Source organism: Hakea prostrata, chromosome 2, assembly GCF_041222555.1.
Source record: "Hakea prostrata isolate BN-2017 chromosome 2, UWA_Hpros_2, whole genome shotgun sequence".
Classification (NCBI taxonomy): Eukaryota; Viridiplantae; Streptophyta; class Magnoliopsida; order Proteales; family Proteaceae; genus Hakea; species Hakea prostrata.
This window is the reverse complement of record NC_142601.1, coordinates 73,689,435-73,711,368: the sequence shown is the minus strand read 5'-3', so window position 1 is coordinate 73,711,368 and position 21,934 is coordinate 73,689,435. Positions and strand designations below refer to the sequence as shown.

General features: G+C 37.8%; 1 protein-coding gene across 2 annotated transcripts; it reads left to right on the top strand.

The window, feature by feature from the left end:
• The first annotated feature begins 1,347 nt into the window (after positions 1-1,347).
• On the top strand, positions 1,348-21,721 carry LOC149026420 (DExH-box ATP-dependent RNA helicase DExH6-like). Of its 2 annotated transcripts, none has more exons than XM_089146700.1 (14): positions 1,348-1,860; positions 6,277-6,367; positions 6,605-6,920; positions 7,317-7,391; positions 7,756-7,800; positions 9,844-9,934; positions 10,052-10,110; positions 10,615-10,785; positions 15,096-15,148; positions 15,624-15,657; positions 15,776-15,865; positions 15,984-16,973; positions 17,660-18,739; positions 20,662-21,721. In XM_089146700.1, exons 1-14 carry the CDS (start codon positions 1,701-1,703, stop codon positions 21,289-21,291), a joined length of 3,885 nt encoding a protein of 1,294 aa, XP_089002826.1. In that variant the 5' UTR covers positions 1,348-1,700; the 3' UTR covers positions 21,292-21,721. The 2 variants fall into 2 exon arrangements, with proteins under 2 accessions (XP_089002826.1, XP_089002827.1); XM_089146701.1 differs by having other exon boundaries at positions 1,770-1,860; positions 6,277-6,345.
• Positions 21,722-21,934: the final 213 nt, after the last annotated feature.

The following is a 21,934-nucleotide window of genomic DNA, read 5'->3' as shown; positions in this document are numbered from 1 at the left end:
AAATTTTTTACTGAGAGTTTGTTTTGATGGTATTTTGCGATGTCATGTCAAAGTTTAGAACTATGTTTTTGGTGCCTTCGCCAAGTATAATTTGGACCAGAGTGGATGAGTTCTGTATGAAATTTGCCTCAGGTAGTTGACTACAGAACACCCAGATCCACAACTGACACCCTCATAATTGAGCTTGGCTAAAGTGGAAAGAGGAGATGGATCTTCTTCTCCATGATTTAAAAAAAAATAAATATTTTTTTGGTTATCCTGTTATTATTATTTTTATTATGATTTTAATTTGTTTTAATTTCCTGTTCAGTTTATGTTATGGCTGTTGTTCTTATTTAATTTGTAAATAGGATGTTTTTATTTGAATCTAAATATACTAGCCTTTAATGGTGGTGGGTGTTGCCGGGTGATGTTCAACGACAAAGTTAAGCTCTCCCATATTCTTCAACGTAGGCGAATGTTGTCGGTTAATCTCGCCGGAGATGGAAGTGACAGCGGTGGAACTAAAATAACGTTAGAAAATAACGTTTAGGATTAAGCGAATTAAAAATATATGTTTTTAAAAATAGTTAAGTGGTCATCAAACCCTTAATTATATGGTTAAAAAAATATTAGTTATCAAACAAAAGAATTTATAAATATAATATATTATGGGTATTTTAGTCATACCAAATGTATTTAATAACCTAAGGGTATTTTAGTCATTTTAAAATTTAAATTTGAATATTCTTAATAGTGTTAATATACTTGGGATTTACACGTAATATTTGCATTAAGGGGATCCAACATTAGTTTATGGCTACTAACAGGATCTATACGTAAAAAATTCTTTCTTTTTTTCTTTTGTTCTAAAACAAGAAAAATAAATGATTTTATCATGAAGAAATCTCTTGTTATAACAGAACCACAGTATCGAGAAGGGATGAATCCCACCATGATTTTGAAAATAATAAAACTGAAGTTGCGATCTCCATACTAAGCTTTGGTATTACCTAAATGAATGAATTATTTAATATAGAAGAATAACCACAACTTGGATCATTTAGATATAAATTCTGTAACATCAAATATACTTTAGAATATTCGAAATCCAAGATTTTCCCAAACTTTATCTGCTTAATAATTTATTTATTTATTTATCTCCATCTCATATATATATATATATATATATATATATATATATATATAATATAAAAAGCGCCTTTTATACAATTTTTTTTTCTTTTATTTTCTTTGGTGGAGGGTTTAATTTTTTTTTTTTCTTTTTCAAAATGGAGGTGGAGGGTTCAATTACCGTCATAACTCGTGACTCATGAACGACGGTGACCCCTTCGTTGCCGCATTTGCCATGATGAAATATGAATGAAGGGAAACCTCACTATTATGTTGTTGTTGTCGTTGCCTTCATGTGTACCTAATTTTGGGAATCCCGGTTCACAAAGGGTGGTTTATCCGTATCTCCAAACAGATCCGAACCGGGAAACGTTGCAAGCCCTAAGGCGCGAAGCATAAAACTCCGGTCTCTGAAAACTGGGAAGACGGGGGCCAGCACAGGAGCCTAGTGTAGTTGAGCGTTAAGCTGTTTCTCCAAGCTCGAACACCTTCGTCGGTGTCTCTCTTCTGCTGCTCTGGTCTCCCAATTACACTACCTGAGGAACACAACAGTCTCAGAGAGAGAGAGAGAGAGAGACAGAGGAGGAATGGTTAGGTCCGGAAAGAAAGGCCGGAACAAAGGGGGTCAGCAGAATGAAGGACAAAACAAAGGAAATAAGGCACAGAAGGGAAAAACTGCCGTTAATGAGGCTTCCAGGGTTCGAATATCTAAGATACTGAATGAGTTACGTGAAGGAAACGATGAAGGTTTGGTTCCATTACTTATTTCGTCTGAAAGGAGATTTTTATTATTCCTCTTTTGTGTTTTTCCTCTCTCTCTCTCTCTCTCTCTCTCTCTCTCTATTTATATTGTTTAAATTTTTAAATATCATTTTTAAAGAAAATTGAGTGTTGATGAGAGCTTAGATGTTTATTGTTCTGTTTATATAGCGCTATTATTCTGCTTGACATTTATAGTTTACTCACTGAGGAACTCTAGTGATCTTTCTTTATGCTCAAAATAGATTACGTTATTTTGGTGAACAATAGAAGAAGAAGAATAGTTGCATGATTCCGTCACACCGACTTTCCCGAATTATTATTAATCAAATAGTTGATGTGTAACATTCTGTGTGTGTGTATGTGGAGCAGAGAGGTGGACCACATTTGGCCGTTCTGTACTGCAAATGAGTGAATGCACAGAGGATAAATGACAAAGATCCTTAAGAAGAGTGAAATATGTGTCGGTGTAATCAATATCCTGAATATATGAAAGAATTAAATGTTTCTTGGGTTCTTGGTGGTGGAATAATCTTCCGTAGAATTATATTATCATGTGGCAAATGATGGATATTTTGAACAAGAGTGAATGCACAGAGGATAAATGACAAAGATCCTTAAGAATAGTGAAATATGTGTCGGTGTAATCAATATCCTGAATATATGAAAGAATTAAATGTTTCTTGGGTTCTTGGTGGTGGAATAATCTTCTGTAGAATTATATTATCATGTGGCAAATGATGGATATTTTGAACAAGAGTGAATGCACAGAGGATAAATGACAAAGATCCCTAAGAATAGTGAAATATATGTCGGTGTAATCAATATCCTCTGAATATATGAAAAATTAAATGTTTCTTGGGTTCTTGGTGGTGGAATAATCTTCCGTAGAATTATATTATCATCTGGCAAATGATGGATATTTTGAATAAAAATCGACAGTTGGGAAATCATCTGATGTATGATTTTGGGGGAGGGGGCAAATGACCTAAATTAGGTCACAAAATGTCAAGGACCTCTTAAAGATCATGCTGAAAATGGTAGTTTGACTTTGGATGGTAGGTTGGTAGGCATTGATGTTTATTACATTAATGTCGCCTTTCCCTAATAGTTCAAGCTTTTATGCGAAACAGTAACCAACACAAATAAAAGTAGGGCTATGAAGTGTTTAACCATTGGGAAATGCATTGGAAGAGTCCTCACAACATCTATTCTCCCTCGGCGCTGCATAGAGGGAATGTTGCATAAGCTTCACTCGGCCATGGAATGTTGACCTATATGTTAATATGGCCAATTTCGTACATTGTTTAGTATAAAACACACAAGTAAATTAACTAAAATATCTTTAGGAATGATTCAACGTAAAATATAAACCATTTTATAAATGATTGGTCATAAAAGGTTTGTTGTCAAATATACCATGGTCAGCAATGGTACTACACAAGGAATGAGTCACCCCTGTATACTACCGAGTCCTAGACTCCAAGCGAATGAGTACCAAGTAGGATTGAAACCACTAGAATGTTGCTGTTATTGTTGCTGCTGGGTCAATTAATCCTCCAACCATGTCACAAGACCCAGCCATGTCATATTACAGTGGAAGGTAATGCTCTAAGTTGTCCACTACAGTTCTATAAAGGGAATCAGTGGATTAGATGTAATCAAGCTGAGGATTTGGATCTTTGAATTTTGTAGAACTTGATCGAGAGCCACTGATACTAGATAGTGGTTATGGAAATGGCGTCGCCATGAATGGTACCATGGAGCTGACACCTAAAGGCTTCAGGATGAGGAATGAGCATAATTTAAATTCTTATTTTGGTAAACCATTTTGGCCCGACTGAAATATTCGAGGTGGGTTTAAGGAAACACTTTTGTCATGGTTCTAGAGACTGCTTGGTGCAGATCCACTACCAAGTTGGGCATATTTTCTTAGAATAAGCCTTGGGTTGGGTTAGATAGGTTATGGGCCTTTGTCCCAATGGGTTTGATTGTAATTGACCAATATATGGACCCAAAAGATGTGTAATTCGGTTGAGTACGATAATGCCTTCTTTAATATGTTCTTAAAGTTGTCTTAGTTTGGTTCCATGAATCAGTTGAACTAGTGGTTTCAGTTTAAGTTAAGGCATGTGTGACCGTACGACTAATTATTAGTACTTTGAGTCTTTTTACTTTCATAGTCAATTTAAGTTACCTAATAGGTTAATGATCAGGCCTTGCCCTTTTACTATAGGAGTGAGCCTTTTATGCAAGTTTCTAGTAGGTTACATTATAGAGCATTTGATTTTTGAAATTGCTTTTGCAAGCTGCTGTGGCCTCTTTATGAGGGATTGCTTCAAGTCTAGGTTGTGTTGTGACTTGGTGTTTAAAGCCCAAGCTGCTGCTGATGATTATTGTTTAAATACAAGTCACCATAGGGACCGTGGACTTAGTTGAGTCCCTGCTGGTGAGTTACTTAGTTGCCTGGGAGGTTTCATTAAAGCTACTTTTCAACACAGTTGAAGACTTCTCTTCTCCAACAAGGTTCTAGTTCATTCAAAGCTGCTGTCATTAAATGTCTCCTAGTTGATCTTCTATCAACCCTGGACTACTTTACTACTAGCAGTAATGAGGAGACAGTAGAAGGTTTACCGGAACAGTTCTCCAATGATGCCCAGACTTTGATTGTGAATACAATGTTGGAAAAGTCAATCATATTTGACTGGTCACTTGAAGCTGTAACCATCTTATTTTGTGATGGAAATTTTATTCTCTTTTTTTTTTTTCGTGTGTGTGTGTGTTTTGGAGGCTGGGTACTCAGGTGAGATGTCTGCACATACCCTTGCAAATGAGAGACTGTCCATCTTCATAGTGTTTGCATCAGCGCAGAGGGGGAAGCCAAGGACTGAAAAGATTCTACTCAGGCAATTAGGGCTCCAATACCAGAAGTACAGACGGAGACCGGGGAGAGCAAGCCAGAGGTCAATGGAGCTGAAGTCGACCTTTTGGAGTTAAATGTGTCAATCCCGCTAGCAGAGGAAGAACTTCATTGTTCAGTAGGCTAGTTTGATGTGAGCTTTCACCTCTCCACCTTTTTGTTAATGGAGATTAACAATGTTGATGAATGTCCTTGAACCCAGGAAATGGCCTACGAGAAAAGTGTGCATTCTGAAATTTTTGGGGACAGAAGGTTGTTGGGAGCATAGGCCTAATGATTAAGAGCCGTCAAAGGAGGGCTGTACTTAATGAAGAGAGAGCTCCAAGCCGGGGGCAGAAGAAGAGGTAAACCAGGTTTTGGTTCTCATGAGGGGTGGGGGAGAGCAGTGGTGAAAAAGGTTTTTTGGGGGATTGGGGGTGGGGGTGGGAAGAAGAGTGAGAGGGTGGTGGAGAGACCTCACCATCTATGTTGATTAGTCTCATGTCTCCCAGAACATCTTAAATCGAACCATTGCTTCAAAGAAGAAAATCTGGTTCAATTTATTACAGAAAAAGTAAAATGACTGTTGGAAATAAATTACTGCTTTTGCTACTGGTACTACTATTACTACTGCAGCAACTGCACTACCAATTGCATTAAGATTAGTCTTGATGATATATTTCTTGCAGTAAAGATTAAAAAAAAGATTGATTCCAGCAATGACCCATAGGCCATTGTGGTGTAGGAGGCTGTTGAGGATTACAAAGCCCTTTAAAGTATGGGTTTTAGGTGTCGCCAAAGCTACGGAGCAAAAACGCGACAACAGTGAGAAGCACAGATGCGTAGGACAAGATTTACATAGATTACCCAAAAGCTGCGTCCATGGCTGAGCTATATGATAGTTTCACTGTGAAAAAGATGACGAAACAGATAAAAACCCTAAAACATCTTATCTAACTCTCTCAAACAAATGAGACATCTATTTATAACAAATTAGAAAGAAAACTCTAAACCCAGAAAATTACTGAAACACCACTGATCTGGGCCACGACCCATCGTTCATCTCAACTAATCGAACATGACTCACTGCCAGGGGTGGTGTTTGCTGTTTTATTCCCCACAATCTGGGCTCATTTCGAACCTGAGAAAGCCATGGAACATTCTAGCTTATTAAAATTGGTCTTCACGAATAACATTAGAAAGTATTTTGTCTTGCATCGGGTATTTTATTTGACTCGAGAAGTCTTTTTTTTTTTGGGGGGGGGGGTTGCTTTTATGTAATGTGTAGTTTAATTAGAGCTTACATATGTCATAAGGAAGAAGAATACCCAATTGCTAAAAATTGATTTGAGTTTTTGTAGTTTTATATGATCTTATGATATGCTGTTCTTTGTTTTCTTTGAATCAGTATGTCTTATTTATGTTCCATTCATCGATTAACTGATTACTTGGGGATGCATTTTAGAAATCTTATGTTATTCTTCCCTTGAGGATGTTTCGTGCAGCTTACACGTTTGAAGCTGGCCTCAGCAATGTTGAACGTGCTGTGGTGCATGAGTTATGTCGAAAAATGGGTATGTCCTCAAGAAGTTCTGGGTGAGTTGCAATCTTCTTGTTTGCAGTTTGGTGGTAAACATTGTGACAGATTTTGCTGATTTAATTCAGTTGGGTTCATGTTTTGGTCCCAGAACTGATGAAGTGATATCTTATGCTACTCTTATTTTGCCAAATCTTAGAGAGAAGCATTTTTGGCTTGTTATCTTTCCGTTTGATGATTTTACATTTTTTTAAACTTCGTATTAAATTTTCATTCAAGTATTAAATTTTGTGCAGGCGTGGTGATGATCGGCGCGTTACTGTCTGCAAATCGAGGAAGACAAATAGTAATAGTGTAAAAGGGGATGAAGATCTCACCTGTTTAACTTTTTCAGAAGAGACGAAATCAGTTCTACAGGATCTATTTACTCGTTTTCCTCCTGAGGAAAGAGAGCTGAGTGAGGAAAAGATTCTGAACCAGGATGTAAAGGCTCAGAAGATGCACGGGGGGAAAGATAGCAGTTTCTGTAAACCGTCAAAGAGCAAGAGTGAAATTTCAAAGAAGTTGAACTCATTAGCTTCTAGGATGGAAATGGACCCACAGATGAGACAGGTTTGCTCTGCCTGCTAACACTTTTGTTCTGTTCATCAGGCAATTTAGTTTATTTTAACTAGCTTAATCTTAATATGACTTTTAGGCTATGTTGAGTGTTCTGGTGTCAAGTTTTCATAGTTGATCAGCCTGATAAGTGATAAGCTACGGGAATGTCTTTAGAGGTGCCACAGCCACGTTCAACAGAGGCTTGTAAATGATTCTGATCTAAAAAATGATATAACCCAAAGTAAACGAATTAGAAGAGCCAGGGGTAGACCTTGCTTAGGCCTTGTATCTAGCTTGGCCTCAAACAGAGTTGATTAGAAAGCAAGAATCCATGTAGCTGACCCCATTTAGTTGAGACAAGGCTTGTTGTTGTTGTTGTTGTTGTTTAATATTGCTTCATGTTTGCAGATTGGTGAAGAGAGGTCTAAGCTTCCAATTGCATCCTTCAAGGATGTCATCACGTCAACCGTGGAATCTCACCAGGTTCAAATTCTTTTTGCATATTGATCAGTTCTTAATTTTCCGGAGTCCTTGCTTGGTTATAAATTGTGTATGTATTTGCGTATTTGGATAAAACATACACATCCATCCAGATTGTCCAAGTTGTAGGACAGTGAATGAGTGTATGAATTGTGAGAAATTCGGCCCAGGGTGGTCCAGAAGTATGACATGTTCCCTAGTTCTGCCAAATGTCACAGGCACTGATTTCTGTGCTCTTAATTTATTTTTGACACTGCAAGGTCTGTCCCTTTTGAGCTGCCTTGTGTTTATCTCCATTTCTTACAAGTGTTTTCCACATATTATGTACTTTCTTACATGATTTTCTGTGAACTTCCTTCTTCTTCAGGTTGTGCTCATATCTGGTGAGACTGGCTGTGGGAAAACTACACAGGTTACCAACTCTTTGCTTTATCTTCTTTATGGTACATTTCAATGGAAACTATATGAGAATTATTGCTTCAGAATTCTCCATTTTCTCAATTTGCGTTGTTAGCTTAGCTCGCTCTTTCTCTGTCTCACTGACTGTATCACTCTGTTAATATATGTATTGTGAGCTCCGTGTTCTATGTATATCAATATTTATTAAGGTGGGTATTTTGAATATTATATTGGATAGCAGAATAGATCCATATAATGACTTTTTTTTTTTTTTTTTGGGGGGGGGGGTTAATCTTCTGACAACTTCAAAAACAAAAATATGACAAGTTCTTCTATGACTATGTGAAACCATGCTTTATATTAAGCTCTATATGGTGGTTCATTCTAGAGGGAAGTATTTATAAACTCAGTTCTGATTGTCCTACTTTTGGAAACTGAGATTTGGGATTTTAGGAACATATAGGGATACATTCTGCCAGTTTCTCTGACCTGTTGCCGTAATTGATTTAGACATTGGTGAACTAGCCAGTTTCGGTTTTACTGAATGGCTAAACATGTAGAGTCGAGTTCTGGACAAAGATGACAAATGTAATAGACTGGTTATCTGCTGCGGCCATATTGTTAGTCCTATGCCATTAGATTGGGTTTTACTCTTGCTTCTTCATTCAGCATCTTGTTCTGCTGATGCTTGAGATCAACCAAATATCGGGCTGATGGGTTTGGCCAAGGATCCTGGGTAATTTATTTTGTTAGTTTATTTCATGGTTAGAGTGTGGTTTGTTGTGATTGGTACAGTAGTTCTTGCCACATGATTCCTCTATTAGTACTCTCTTAGTTCCTGTTGAAGTAGAAAAGAAAGAGAGATTCTGTTTAAAAATCTAAGTCTGTGAGCTGTAAACCTTCTGACATTTCAAACCTCCCAAAACTGTAGTTCTTAATACCTGGCACCCTGATGATCGATCCTATTTTTAATTTGATATTTACTGTCTAGAAAATTAGAAGCTTAACTGTATTCCATGCATGCTTAGCAATGCTGCAAATTATGTGTCCCTTAAACTGGGAAGTTATGACTTGCGAAAAATTATACCTTGTTTAACCCCCCCCCCAAAAAAAAAAGAGGAAAAAAGAAAAATTATACCTTCAGTCTTAGCTGACTCTAGATGCCAAGTCCAGAACCTAGTGGCTTTATTTCTCTTGACCTGCTTCTAAATGCTTGCTTATTGTTTATTTTCTTTCAAGATGGTGTCGACTTCTTATCAGAGTGGGCGTTTTGGAGGAGAGGCGTTACAACATCTTCTGTAATGAAGATAATAGCAGAACTTGTCTTTTCATGCTTAATTAATCAATTTTCATTCTTTCATGGTGGCGAAGAAATATGGTGCATGACAGTTCTTTGGGAACAATCTTTGGACCATTGATGAACCTATTGAAGATTTCTCACCAGGCTTCTTTTTGAGTTCATAGGAGTCAACTCCACTTGCATATTATCGTAAATCTCTGAAAGGGAACCTTGATAAACTTTCCCCTGCAAGGGACTTCTCAGTGGTTTTTTTGGGAAATATTGTGACTTTAATCATCTTGTGTTCTTGGTCTCTCTAGGGTGGGTTGATTCCCTCAATGTTGTGGGTCTATGGCCTTAATAGCATTTGATCATAACCGCTATGAATTAGTAAATCTAATCCCATTCAGGGCTTGTAGTTCAGCCCAAGTGTGGGGGCATCAAGAGGCTCCTACCTTCCTGTCCTTGAACAGTTTATTCTTCTTTTTTCTTTGTGGATTATTGTGTGTTTGTGTGTGAAAGAGGTGAAGTGTTTGTGTGTGAAAGAGATGGTTTATTCATTTTTTCTGTACTTCGACAATGTTTAATTATGGTTCTTTTAGATATTCTATGTATATATGGGGTATATGAATATTCCAGTACCCCTCGTTTCTTTCCTGCTTGCTTAAGTGGTCATGAAACCATAATGCTGTTATTTTTGTTTTCCAGTTCTGTTGATAATGAACTGTACATCTGATATCCTATTTACTTTTTTATTTTATTTTTCTAACAATATAGGTTCCACAATTTCTTTTGGACTATTGGTGGGGTAAGGGTAAGTCATGCAAGATTGTGTGTACCCAACCCAGGCGTATCTCAGCAATATCAGGTTTGTACAAGTGATTGTCAGCTTCAAAGTTTGTAGTTCTCCCCCCCCCCCCCCCTTTGTAGTGTTCATTTACAGTGGTACCATGGTAGACTCATGTTGGAGAATTGTTGTGCATAGTTGCGGAGAGAATTGCTTGTGAAAGAGGAGAAAATGTTGGAGATACTGTTGGATACAAGGTAATTTTCATAAGCGTACCTTCATTTATAGTGCACTGTTTATCCAGTATTTTGTCTGTCAGAGAAACATAATAAATTATCAGTGCAGTTTTAGTGATGGTAAGGCTGTTGAGGAATTATCGTAGTCTTCTTTACATATTTCTGTTGATTTGTTGGTTTAGTTGATATGGACGTCTCTATACTTGAGAAGTATGGGAATCTGGAAGATAGAACTAGGCTGTGTTAGTTAATGCCTCTGCTTCCCAGGAGTGCTTCTGTTTACTTAGATAGTCTTTTCTTTTCAACTTTATTTTTAGTTTGTCTTCCATTTATTTGTTTGTTTATTTATTTACTTTTTTAAAATTTCCTTTTGAATGTTGATTCTCTGTGTGTGTTCACTTAGATATTTGAAGATGATGTTGGTATTATAACTTATTTTGGGTTACTGTTTTCAGCTGTTTCCATAGACATGTTTTTGGTTGGATTGTATCTGTTTTTGACTTTATTGTTTTGTTGCATCGCTAGATAAGGTTGGAATCGAAAGGTGGGAAGAACTCATCTATTATGTTTTGCACCAACGGTGTTATTTTGAGGGTATTGGTTGGCAAGGGCAAAGGCATTGACACTAATTCATCAAAGAAAGAGGCTTCAGATGATAAATTGAATGACTTGTTAGAAATAACACACATCATTGTGGTAATGATTCTAGTGCTTCTGATATATTGGTTATTGTTGGTGTGGTCAAGTTGTTACAATTTTGCCTGTCACCTTTGTTCTTGGATGTTTAATCTTAGTCAATCATCTTGGCATCTGTTTTTTATATAATACATTACCTGTATGATTTGTTCTTGTGTTCCTCTGTCCCTTGATATGCGTGTATATATATGCTGTTCTCTGTCAGAAGTTCAGGTATTCCAAGAAACAAAATCAAGGTCTATGAAGGCGACGTATTTATCCACACATGGACCCATTGAAGGGCCAGACACATCCCAACTACTATATTACAGCGCCAAGTGGCACTATTTTGTTGGTCATTGTTAGTTGAGCAAATCATGATCTGTAGTTTGGTGTAAATTTCTAATAACAGGTTGACCTGATAAGTTACAAATAAAAATTTTCCCCCCTTAAGAAGCAGAAAGAGTAGAAGAAATGAAGAAGAAATAAATAAATAGAAGCTTTGAAGCAAAAGAAGAGATATCGGGACAGTTGTTTATGGATGTGTTCCTTGTAATCAGATGTTATGCTCTCCGTTCAAAGGGATACCCTTTAGTAATTGAACAGCTATACTCACACCCCTTAGTATGTAATGATTAGTATATCCCATCTAAGCAAACTGTTTGATGCAGGTCCTCCACCAAACTGGCCACCTTCCCTTGGAAATCAACTTAGGATTGATAGATACGGGTGTTGGGCCTGTTGGCCTTTGTTCAGAAGGTTTTGTGGTCATGGGCTCATTCTATGGGCCCATAAGTTTGGTGTTTAGGCCCAGTAGGAATTTTTTTAAGTTTAATTGGATTAATCATGTAAATTCTGGCTAACTTTAAGTTATAAGGGTAGAATTGTCTTTTTCTTATATTTTTGAAAGTTTTGAGTCTTGAGTCAGTCTAGGATATGATAAGGAGTCCTTTTAAGTTTAATTATAACAGTCATTTTGAATTTGGATTAGTATGTTGAGTACAACTAGGAAAGTCAGTTTCTATGTCCTAAGTCCTAATTTCACTAGGACGTCTTATGTAAGGCTATTAATAAAGCCCTGGGCATGTAACAGATTACAGATTTGAGAATACAATTGATAAAGTGTGTGTTGCTGCCTAAGAGCAAGGTGTTAGTAGCTTCTCATCGGTGGTAAGGGACCTTCATTCAATCAAGCAAGCAACCTAAAGTTTTCTAGTTGAAGGATTCTCCTTTGGAAGCACTTGCAGTTGCAGCCTGCCTTCACTATTCCATCTCCATCTCAGCCCATTACCAGACTTGCTTACAAGTAACAGGTTAGCACTTAATTCCATTCCCCTTTTGATATCATCTTTCCTTTATAATTTTCTTGAATTTTTGGACTTTTATAGAGACCCAAAATTCAAGGTCAGATCTACACCAATCTAGTCACTAGATCTGTCTCAAACTTTAGATACATCATTCCCCAAACCTAGTGACCTCAGATCCTAGTTTGACCCTTTTTCTTGAATTGTCATACTCCCAAAACCCCCAAAACAAGAACCCTTAGTTCTTCCAACTTAGCCCTCCAAACCTAGCCAAACTTTGGGGATCATACCTTATATTATTACCTGTATTCTCTTCAAGTTTCAACCCATTCTGACCCCAAAATTCCATCTCAAGGAATTTACTGAATCTCCCATAAGATGGGTTACGTTCCTTTGAGATCCTAGATATCATTTAAGAGTGTACAGTAATTAAACACAAAACATCTTAACCTTTTCTCCTAAAATATCATCTCATCACATCCTACATCTCAAAGAAACCCCCCTAGCCTTCCCCCCTTAAAAAAAATAAAAATAAACAATCCCATAACCAAAATTTCAAGAATCCCTTTCTTGGTCCCATGTGAGTTGGTTTTCTTAAAGATCTTGGGGCCTTGATTCACTTGAGGCCAAGGTGTGAAATATTGTTGGGTTTGCTGGGTTCGCCACCCAGGCGATATGGAGAAACCTCGCCGATATTTGTTAAAGTGGCAAGGCGACCGGGGCCTAGGCAAGGTAATTAGGCGACAAAGCGGCACCTAGGTGGCAATAAGGTGACAAAAGCGGTTGGGTCAAATGTTTCAATATAACTACTTTTAAACTACTTTTCAATACAACTATTTTCTATAATAAGCTAAACAAATATTTAATAGTCACATTCATCAAAAAAAAAAAAAAAAACAAGCATTTAAGAATCAGAATTATGAAAAATTATTCAGAAAAAGAACACAAACATAAATTCTCATCAAACCATGGTTGTCAAAGCATTCGCTTAAGCATTTACTGATTCATTGATTCTTGATGTTGAGTATGGCTTATGCTTCACATTCTATTGCCAACGGGCACGGGGTCCTGCTCATGAAGCAAAAAATATGTTCTCTGTCACTTTGGGCCTTGGAGTGCCTTTGCAGATTGGGCGTCAATTAAGCGGTTCAAAACAAAGCGGTTGAAAAATCGCTTTGCCGCTTAGGCGGCCGCCTAGGCAGACGCTTTGACAACCATGATTTTTGGTCATTTTGAGCCCAAATTTGATGCCAATATGTGGTAAATTTGAATTATTTTCTATAAATTCTTCCATTTAAATACTCCTGCCTAGCCACATTTAACATGTTACCTTCTGAGGCCTAAATCATTCAGACATAATTGGAATGATTACCCGTTCACTGAAGATTCTATTACAAAGTCCCTTCATAATTTAAATTGTTTCCATAAATTATTTCATGTATATACTCTTCCCTAACCATATTTGGCATGTTGGCTTTTGAGGCCTAAATCACTAGAATATAATTGGTAAGATTGCTCATTAATCTTGAAGATTTTGCTATAAAATGTCTTCCTAATTTGAATTATTTCCAAAAATTATTCTATGTAGATTCTCCTCCTAATTACATTTAGCACATTACCTTTTGAGTCTTGAATCATCGGGATAGAATTGGTAAGATTGTCCATTGATCTTAAAGATTTTGTTGTAGAATCGCTAGAGAAATTGCCTAAAAGTTGCAAGAAATAGCATAAAAAAGGAAAAACATTGATATTTTCTGATATATCGCGAGAAATAGCGAGATATCACCGAATTTGGGCGATATCTTGCCGGATCGCATATCGGTGCTGGGTTTGTTTCGCCCAGCACTGAAATCACCGAATTTAGGCAATATATCGCTGAAATTCGGCTATTTTGCGCACCTTGCTTGAGGCTACATCATCGTTCTCTCAGTACTCCTTATGTCGGTTAATGTAATTCCCCATAACTTGTTAAGGGGCGGGGCCAAGGCATGAAGGCACAATGGGCAGTCACCATAGTTGTAGTTTGAGGTCAAAAGGTATCAAAATAACCTCTCAGCAAAAATTGCTTTTGCAATTTGCAACACCCTCCACAGGGGGCATATTGCTTGTGTGGAAGTCGTCAACACCAGATTTGCCCTTTATGTTGGTTATGTAATTTCCCATATCTTGCTTACAATTGATTTTTGGGTGCTAGCAATGTTTTAGTTAGGATGCTTTTGATATTGTCTTGTGATATCTTAGGCATTTACACTTCTGCTTTGCAAACAATCCTAATGCCATATTTGACTTTGAAGCAATGCATAACGTTCACAAGGGCAGCCACCCGAAATGCACCTTAGAAAGAAAAAGTACAGTCTAGAGTCATTTCAGTCTTCAGGTTTTGCAATTCATATTGTTTGTATTCCTCAATGAAGTGAACAAACTCATAGGGAAAAAAACAAACCTAATTCTCCTGCTCACTATTCAATCAAATAATGGGGCTGAGATTATTCCCCTACATAATACTCATTTTTGTGGAAGTCATGGAACAATTTGAGCATGTCCTCTTTCATGATGTGCCAGCTTTTTCTGATGCAGATCCAGCACCAATTTGGGTCTCTTTTCCTAATGATAAGCCTGAAGGTTATGGGTTTTTGATCCCAGGGGTTTATCTAGTAGTCCGCCAACTTAATGGACTTAAGTTAATTAAGTTGAGTGCAAATTCTTTTTTATTTGTTCTTTTAAAGTTGTTTTAGTAGTGCGAGAATAGCTTCTTTACTTAGTTCTTCTAAGTTGTGTTAGTTTAGTTTCCTTGAATCAGTCGAACTAGTGGTTCAATTAAAATTAGCATGTGACTAGGACATTGATGAATTAGTAGTATTTTGAGCCAATTTTAGATTTGTAGTCAATATAAGTTACCTCTTTGGTTAAGAGTTGAAATTTCTATATATGGATTTCATGTCATTCATATATTCAGAATCGAAATTTGCTGCGACTTTTTGTGGTTTACAGTAATTTATGACTTCTTTGTACATTTTGTATTTGTAGGATGAAATTCATGAAAGGGATCGCTTCTCTGATTTTATGCTTGCAATCCTCAGGTACTTTTTTGAAAAGATTCATGTTGTTTCTATTGCTTAATGCTGCAAAAATGTTACTAGCTTGTGGTCCAAACTTGCTTGTACATGGATTAAACATGGATGGTTATATGTTTTGGACTTATGATTGGAAGTTGGAAGATATTTTGGATCATGCAAAGTCAACTGCAACTATGAATAGTTAGTTTAATTAAAGGAGAGTAATGTAGATGGCTCTAGCTTGGAAGGGCAGGCTGCTTGCTTTAGCTGGCCTTCTTGAGTTGCTCAGGCCTGTGCTTCAGTCCTGTATTTATTGATCTAGCATTTTTTCCCAAATTCAGAGGGAAAATAAATTTAGCGACTTACGATATTCTCAATCTTTTTCTATTTACTTGTATAAGTTCACTAATCATCCCTTCCTTCCCCTCTTTTACATGTTTAAGTTCACTTATCATCCCTTCCTTCCCCTCTTCTTTTCACTTCTGGTTCTTATTTGCAGAGATATGCTCCCTTCATGTCCTCATCTGCGAGTGGTCAGTATAAATCCTCACCTTCTATTTTGAACTTGTTTAGTAGTTCTGTCTTCATTAAACTTCCAGTTCTCTCCTGATTAGAAACTGATGAAATATTTCTGTATCTTCAAGCATACAGATACTTATGAGTGCTACTCTTGATGCTGAACGGTTTTCACAATATTTTGGTGGCTGCCCAATAATCCGGGTTCCAGGATTCACCTACCCGGTAGATATTCATTCCTTGGAGATTTATTGTCTACCAGTCCGTTTCTCATTCTTCATCTGTGATGCTTGTGTAATGTTCTCACCTTTTTTTTTTTTTTTTTTTTTTTTTTTTTTTTCAGGTCAAGGTTTTCTACTTGGAGGATGTACTTTCTATCTTGAAATCAACAGAGGATAATCATCTTGGTTGTGCTTTAGTGTGTACGGAGCTGACAGAAGAGGAGAGAGTTAACCTGGATGAAGCTATCAACTTGGCATTGGAAAGTGATGAGTTTGATCCTCTCATAGAACTTGTTTCCTGTGAGGCAGCTCCAAAAGTATGTAATTACCAACATTCTTTGACTGGGGTATCGCCACTTATGGTGTTTGCTGGGAAAGGTAGAGTTGGGGATGTTTTGATGCTTCTTTCTTTTGGTGCGGACTGCTATCTATGTGATAAGGATGGGACAACTGCATTGGAGTGGGCAGAACGGGAAAACTGGGGTGAAGCTGCTGAAATTATCAAACAGCACATTGAGAACGCTGTTACCCAGTCTGCAGAAAAACAGGAGCTCATTGAAAAATATCTTGCGACTATAGATCCTGAACGCATTGATTTTGTTCTTATAGAGAAGTTGTTAAGGAAAATATGTACGGACTCAGAAGAAGGAGCTATACTTGTTTTTCTTCCAGGATGGGATGATATAAACAAAACACTAGAGAGACTACTTGCATCCACCTTTTTTAAGGATCCTTCGAAGTTTATGATAATATCTCTTCATTCTATGGTTCCGTCTGCAGAGCAGAAAAAGGTTTTTCGACGTCCACCGGCTGGTTGTCGTAAAATCATTCTTTCTACTAATATTTCTGAGACAGCGGTTACCATTGATGATGTTATTTATGTTATAGACAGTGGCCGGATGAAAGAAAAAAGTTATGACCCGTACAATAATGTATCAACACTGCATTCATCTTGGGTTTCCAAAGCTAGTGCAAAACAGCGAGAGGGACGGGCTGGCCGCTGCCAGGCGGGAATATGTTACCATTTGTTTTCCAAAACTCGAGCAGATTCTCTGCAAGATTTCCAAGTTCCTGAAATCAAACGGATGCCAATTGAGGAACTATGTCTGCAGGTAAGCTTTCATTTGTATTCTTGGTTTAGCTTTATGCTTATTGCCAGTCAGCCATGTCCAGTGACTGGTAGATTATATTTTTCTGAAATGCGTCATTTGGATGAAAGACAGATGAGGTTGGGTTTACATGATAGAACTCATGTTGACTTGTCTACCATCAAGGTTCAAGTCAGCAGAAGTTGAAATTGCCTTAAAAACTGTGTTTATGTTGGACAGGAAATTGCCAAACTTCTGTTATTTTCCAATGCGGTGAAATCGATTATTGTGACTGGCAAAACTTTAGATTCACTTCCTGTGCTGAAATTGGACCCAGGAGATGCGTTTGGGTTCCCTTTTGAACCAACCCTTGGCTATCCATCCATGTTCCATGTGTGCATGCATTGGTGGCAATGTCAAAATATCACTGACGATGTTACATATAGTTTTGCCCTTTCCTCATATATAGAAAGAGTAACAAAGGGGATCTAGTGGATGGCTTAGTCTTTATTGTTTTCTTACTTGGATGATTCAAGCCAGAGATTAGTGTAATGGTATTTTCAATGAGTTCTTGGAGAATATTAACGTTTGCTTGTGAAAGCTTCTGGCCTTTTTTGTTTTTTCCCCCCTATAGTATTTTGTGGAGTTTCAATAATGAAATACTTCTGATTGAGGCTGTTTGTTGCTTATGTTATACTCCCAACTTGCAGGTGAAGCTGATCGATCCGAATTGCAGAATAATAGATTTCTTACATAAAACATTGGACCCTCCTGTTCTTGAATCTATACGAAATGCTATTATAGTTCTTCAAGATATTGGGGCCTTGTCACAGGATGAAGGGCTTACAGAACTAGGGGAGAAACTTGGCTCTCTACCAGTTCATCCAACAATTAGCAGGATGCTCTTCTTTTCGATAATGATGAATTGTCTTGACCCAGCTTTGACAATAGCGTGTGCGTCGGACCTTAAGGAACCCTTTGTTTTGCCTATGGATCCAGATGAAAAGAAGAAAGCTGCAGCTGCCAAGGCTGAGCTTGCTTTATTGTATGGTGGGCACAGTGACCACTTTATGGTGGTTGCAGCATTTGACTGCTGGAAACGAGCAAAGGAGAAGGGTCAAGAAAAGAGATTTTGTTCTCAGTACTTTGTCTCTTCAAGTGTCATGAGTATGTTGTCTGCCTTGCGTAAGCAGCTGCAGCATGAGCTGATACGGAATGGCTATATCCCTGAAGATGTATCAAATTGCAGTCTAAATGCAAGGGATCCAGGGATACTTCATGCAGTCCTTGTTGCAGGTTTGTATCCAATGGTAGGGAGAATGCTTCCACCAGTTCAACGTGGACAAAAGGCTATGGTGGAGACAGTCAGTGGTAATAAGGTCCGCTTGCACCCTCACTCCTCCAATTTTAAACTGTCACTGGATAAATCTAACAGTCGTCCCCTGGTCATCTATGATGAGATTACCCGAGGTGATGGTGGCATGTACATAAAGAGTTGTACTGTTGTGGGACCGTACCCTTTACTTCTGCTTGCAACAGATATGGTAGTTGCTCCTTCAGAGCAGAGTGATGATGAGGAGAGTGATGAAGATCCTGATGCATCTAGCACAGATGAAGATGAAATGAAGGTGCATACATCAGCTGGAGAGCGCAGGGAGAGGATAATGTCGTCTCCTGATAATATTGTTTCTGTTGTTGTTGATCGCTGGCTTACGTTCAAGGCTACAGCCCTTGATGTTGCTCAGATATATTGCTTGAGGGAACGATTAGCAGCAGCAATCCTATTCAAAGTAAGTTTGTCACATTGTTTCTAATTGAGTATTGAATAAGCGTACGATCATTTTCACAATCTAAGTGCATTTTAAGTTATTATATTTTTTTGAGTAGTTATGTGGCTCAGATACATGCATTTTCTAATTTTTGGATATAGAAGAATTACAAAAGCCTGTATTAAATTTGTGTTTGTTTCTAATTATTGCATTTAAAGTGCAGCGCCGACCCCCCATTTTTATGTTTTTGCATTTTCCCCAGTTATGGCAAAGTTTTTGTTTCAAAAATATTATGTAGTAGGCTTCAAGTTTTCCTATAAAGCTGATGATTTTAAGTTTTTATTTGGGTGAAGTATTTTCCTAACCACATGACTGTACACTCAAGCTAATATTACGAAAACCCTGATCTTGAAAATTTCTCATTTGTATGTGCAGTGAAGGTGAGAGTATATTCTCTAAGAATTCTATAGGTACTAAACTGGGTATTTGTCGAATCTGTTGTCAACTACAACTCATGTGATGGTTGGTATTTTAATGTTTATTAGTATAAACCAAGCATAGGAAGTAATTGCGAAAGAAGGTGAAGAAGAGTCAGTAGGCCACGCCAGTGAAGAAAGCTGACCTTGTTGGGGTTTGTTACTGTTATTAAAAGCTACCTAAACCAAGCATAGGAAGTAATTGCGAAAGAAGGTGAAGAATGAGTCAGTAGGCCATGCCAGTGAAGAAAGCTGACCTTGTTGGGGTTTGTTTCTGTTATTAAAAGCTACCTAAGAAGCAAACAGGAGAATATTAGGGATCAAGCAGGTCAATCATGACCTGTTGTTGGTTCTTTTAGTTTTTGATTTATTTTGATTCCCGTTTGCTAAGGCTTAGTTGATCCTGGTTTCTTTCATTGTTAATTAGGAGTTTGGCCAACTGTGACCTACTTATAGATTCCCGTTAGCTAAGGCTTAGTTGATCCTGGTTTCTGTCATTGTTAATTAGGAGTTTGGCCAACTGTGACCTACTTATAAAGTCAGAGGTGGGATAATATGCCTCTCTTGATTGTATCAATCGAGTGGTATTGCTTTGTTTAATTTACATGCTTTGAGTTGACTATATTATGGAATGCAACATTGTTCTGTAGTTTCCTGTCGTTAGTTTAACTTGGTTTTCCATTCAGTTATGAAGGTGTTTGGGGTTGATGGGATGGGCACACGTCTCCTTGAATTTTTTTTGTGGTCGTCTGGGTTATAGGTAATTTATTCTGCATTAACGAAATTTAACTACTAGAAGTGGTGAGCCATGTGGTCTTACAATGAGCTGGTGATTATGTTGATGTTTTTCTTTGTAGTTCGGTTCCAAGGAGAGTTGAACTGGTGACTCTTGAGTGTGAGGTGTTAAGATTGCCAACTGAATTGCCCAAGTGGGGTATTTTGATGAGTGATGATCCTGCACAAATACCACTCATAATAGTCTAAATGACTCCTTAAGAGGTGTATTTAGGACTCAATAAACCATTGATCGCTTCTTGTATTATTCCTAGAGGTTCTTTAAGTTGAGGTCGGAAAATGGTTGGAGGAATAATTTGATAGTGCCGAGTCATTATATCACAATATAATATTGTTGGGGGTGTGGTACATATTTTTGAGTACATATGAGGTTAAAAATTATTTCACTAGGGGTGTCAATAAGAAAGTCACAATCTAATTTACTGGTTGATTCAACTGCTAAGATGCAAGCCAAGCGGTTACAAAATGAACCGTTAATTATCTCGTATTTTTTTTTGGGTGAAAGATTGTTTTGTAGTATTGGCTTCTCTTTCTCATCTTCCCCAGCCCCTGATAAAGTAAGTTTTTTGCCGTGACTCATTTCCCTGGGCTTGAGCACATTTTTCATGTCTTCCATGTATCTGAGTTGTTATTCTCAATACTTTACTGATGGAATAAATTATCCTCTGGCAGGTAAAACATCCAAGGGAAGATCTACCTCCGGCTCTTGGGGCATCTGTTTATGCGACTGCCTGCATTCTGTCATATGATGGACCAAGTGGCGTCTCATTACCTTCAGAATCTGTGGAAACATTGACGCTTATGGTCAATGCAGCTAGAATCAACAAAGAAGCCTCAGGGAAGGAGGCCCTATCTCAGGTTCAGGGAGGAAGCAGAGTGATGGTACCTGCTGGTAGCAGTAGTTTCCTGAGGTCGTTGATGAGCAATGATGACACAAGCTTTAAAACCCCATCCATTAATCATAAACCCAGGAGATCTATACCTAATAACAGACATCCAAAACAGCCACCACCAATAGGTACAATGACAAATCATCACATTCCGCCCAACTATCCCATTCCCAGGGCATTTGTGCATGAGAATGTCACTGCACCACCTCCACAAGCATCATACTCAATTGCCGGAAATCTATATTTGACTGTCAGACCAGCCGGTAACTGCCATCAGCCCGTCCCAGTATCTATAGATCCATATGTAAATTCCCAATCACAGCCTCCAGTTGGATATGGTTCGGGGAGATTTGGGCCAAATGGCCAAAGAGGCGGTTCGTCTAAGCGTAAGCGGGGACCCAAACCACAATAGCATGGAGCATGTGAAGTTCACTCTGGATTATCCCGTTGGCTTACATGGAACACATACGTCCTGTATGACCGGTGATTGGTGCTGTGTCATAGGTAAGAATGCCAGCGCTGAACTTGTGAAAATTTCTCATGCACCAATGGTGGTAGGAAGTATGCCTATGACGATATCTATTACTCTCTCATCGTTCATACCATGTATCGAACTCTTTCGCTGAGGAATCCGGTGAAAAGAAGACGGTGAGCTGGTTCTCCTTTTGTTAGGGACTCGTTGCATATGAATATCCTTTTTGCCTTACTGTTTGTGCGTTGATGGTGAATATTATGTAATATTTACAAGAAATTTAAAGGAATAGTGCAGAAAAGAAAAATAAATTGAGAAGTTTCTCTTTTCGAATCAGTGATTGCTAATGCATATAATGAACTTAACTCAGCCTTATCTGAATGTTGAATGGGGTCGGCGGCCGGTATCTGAATATATTGTATCATTTTGTTTTATAACTTGATCCTGGGTGTTTCATAGTTACTAGGCGAAATTATCTATTCACAAACAAATACATGGTAGGCATTGGGTGAAAAACCTAGTTTTATCTGCCGTGCTAATTTTAATTTTTTTAATTTGAATCATCTAAGCAGAAAATTGGAAT

Coding starts and splice junctions, on each gene's coding strand:
- LOC149026420 (XM_089146700.1), top strand. CDS start 1,701: ATGGTTAGGTCCGGAAAGAAAGGCCGGAACAAAGGGGGTCAGCAGAAT. Junction 1,861..6,276: donor ACGTGAAGGAAACGATGAAG/GTTTGGTTCCAT, acceptor TGTTTCGTGCAG/CTTACACGTTTGAAGCTGGC. Junction 18,740..20,661: donor CAGCAGCAATCCTATTCAAA/GTAAGTTTGTCA, acceptor ATCCTCTGGCAG/GTAAAACATCCAAGGGAAGA.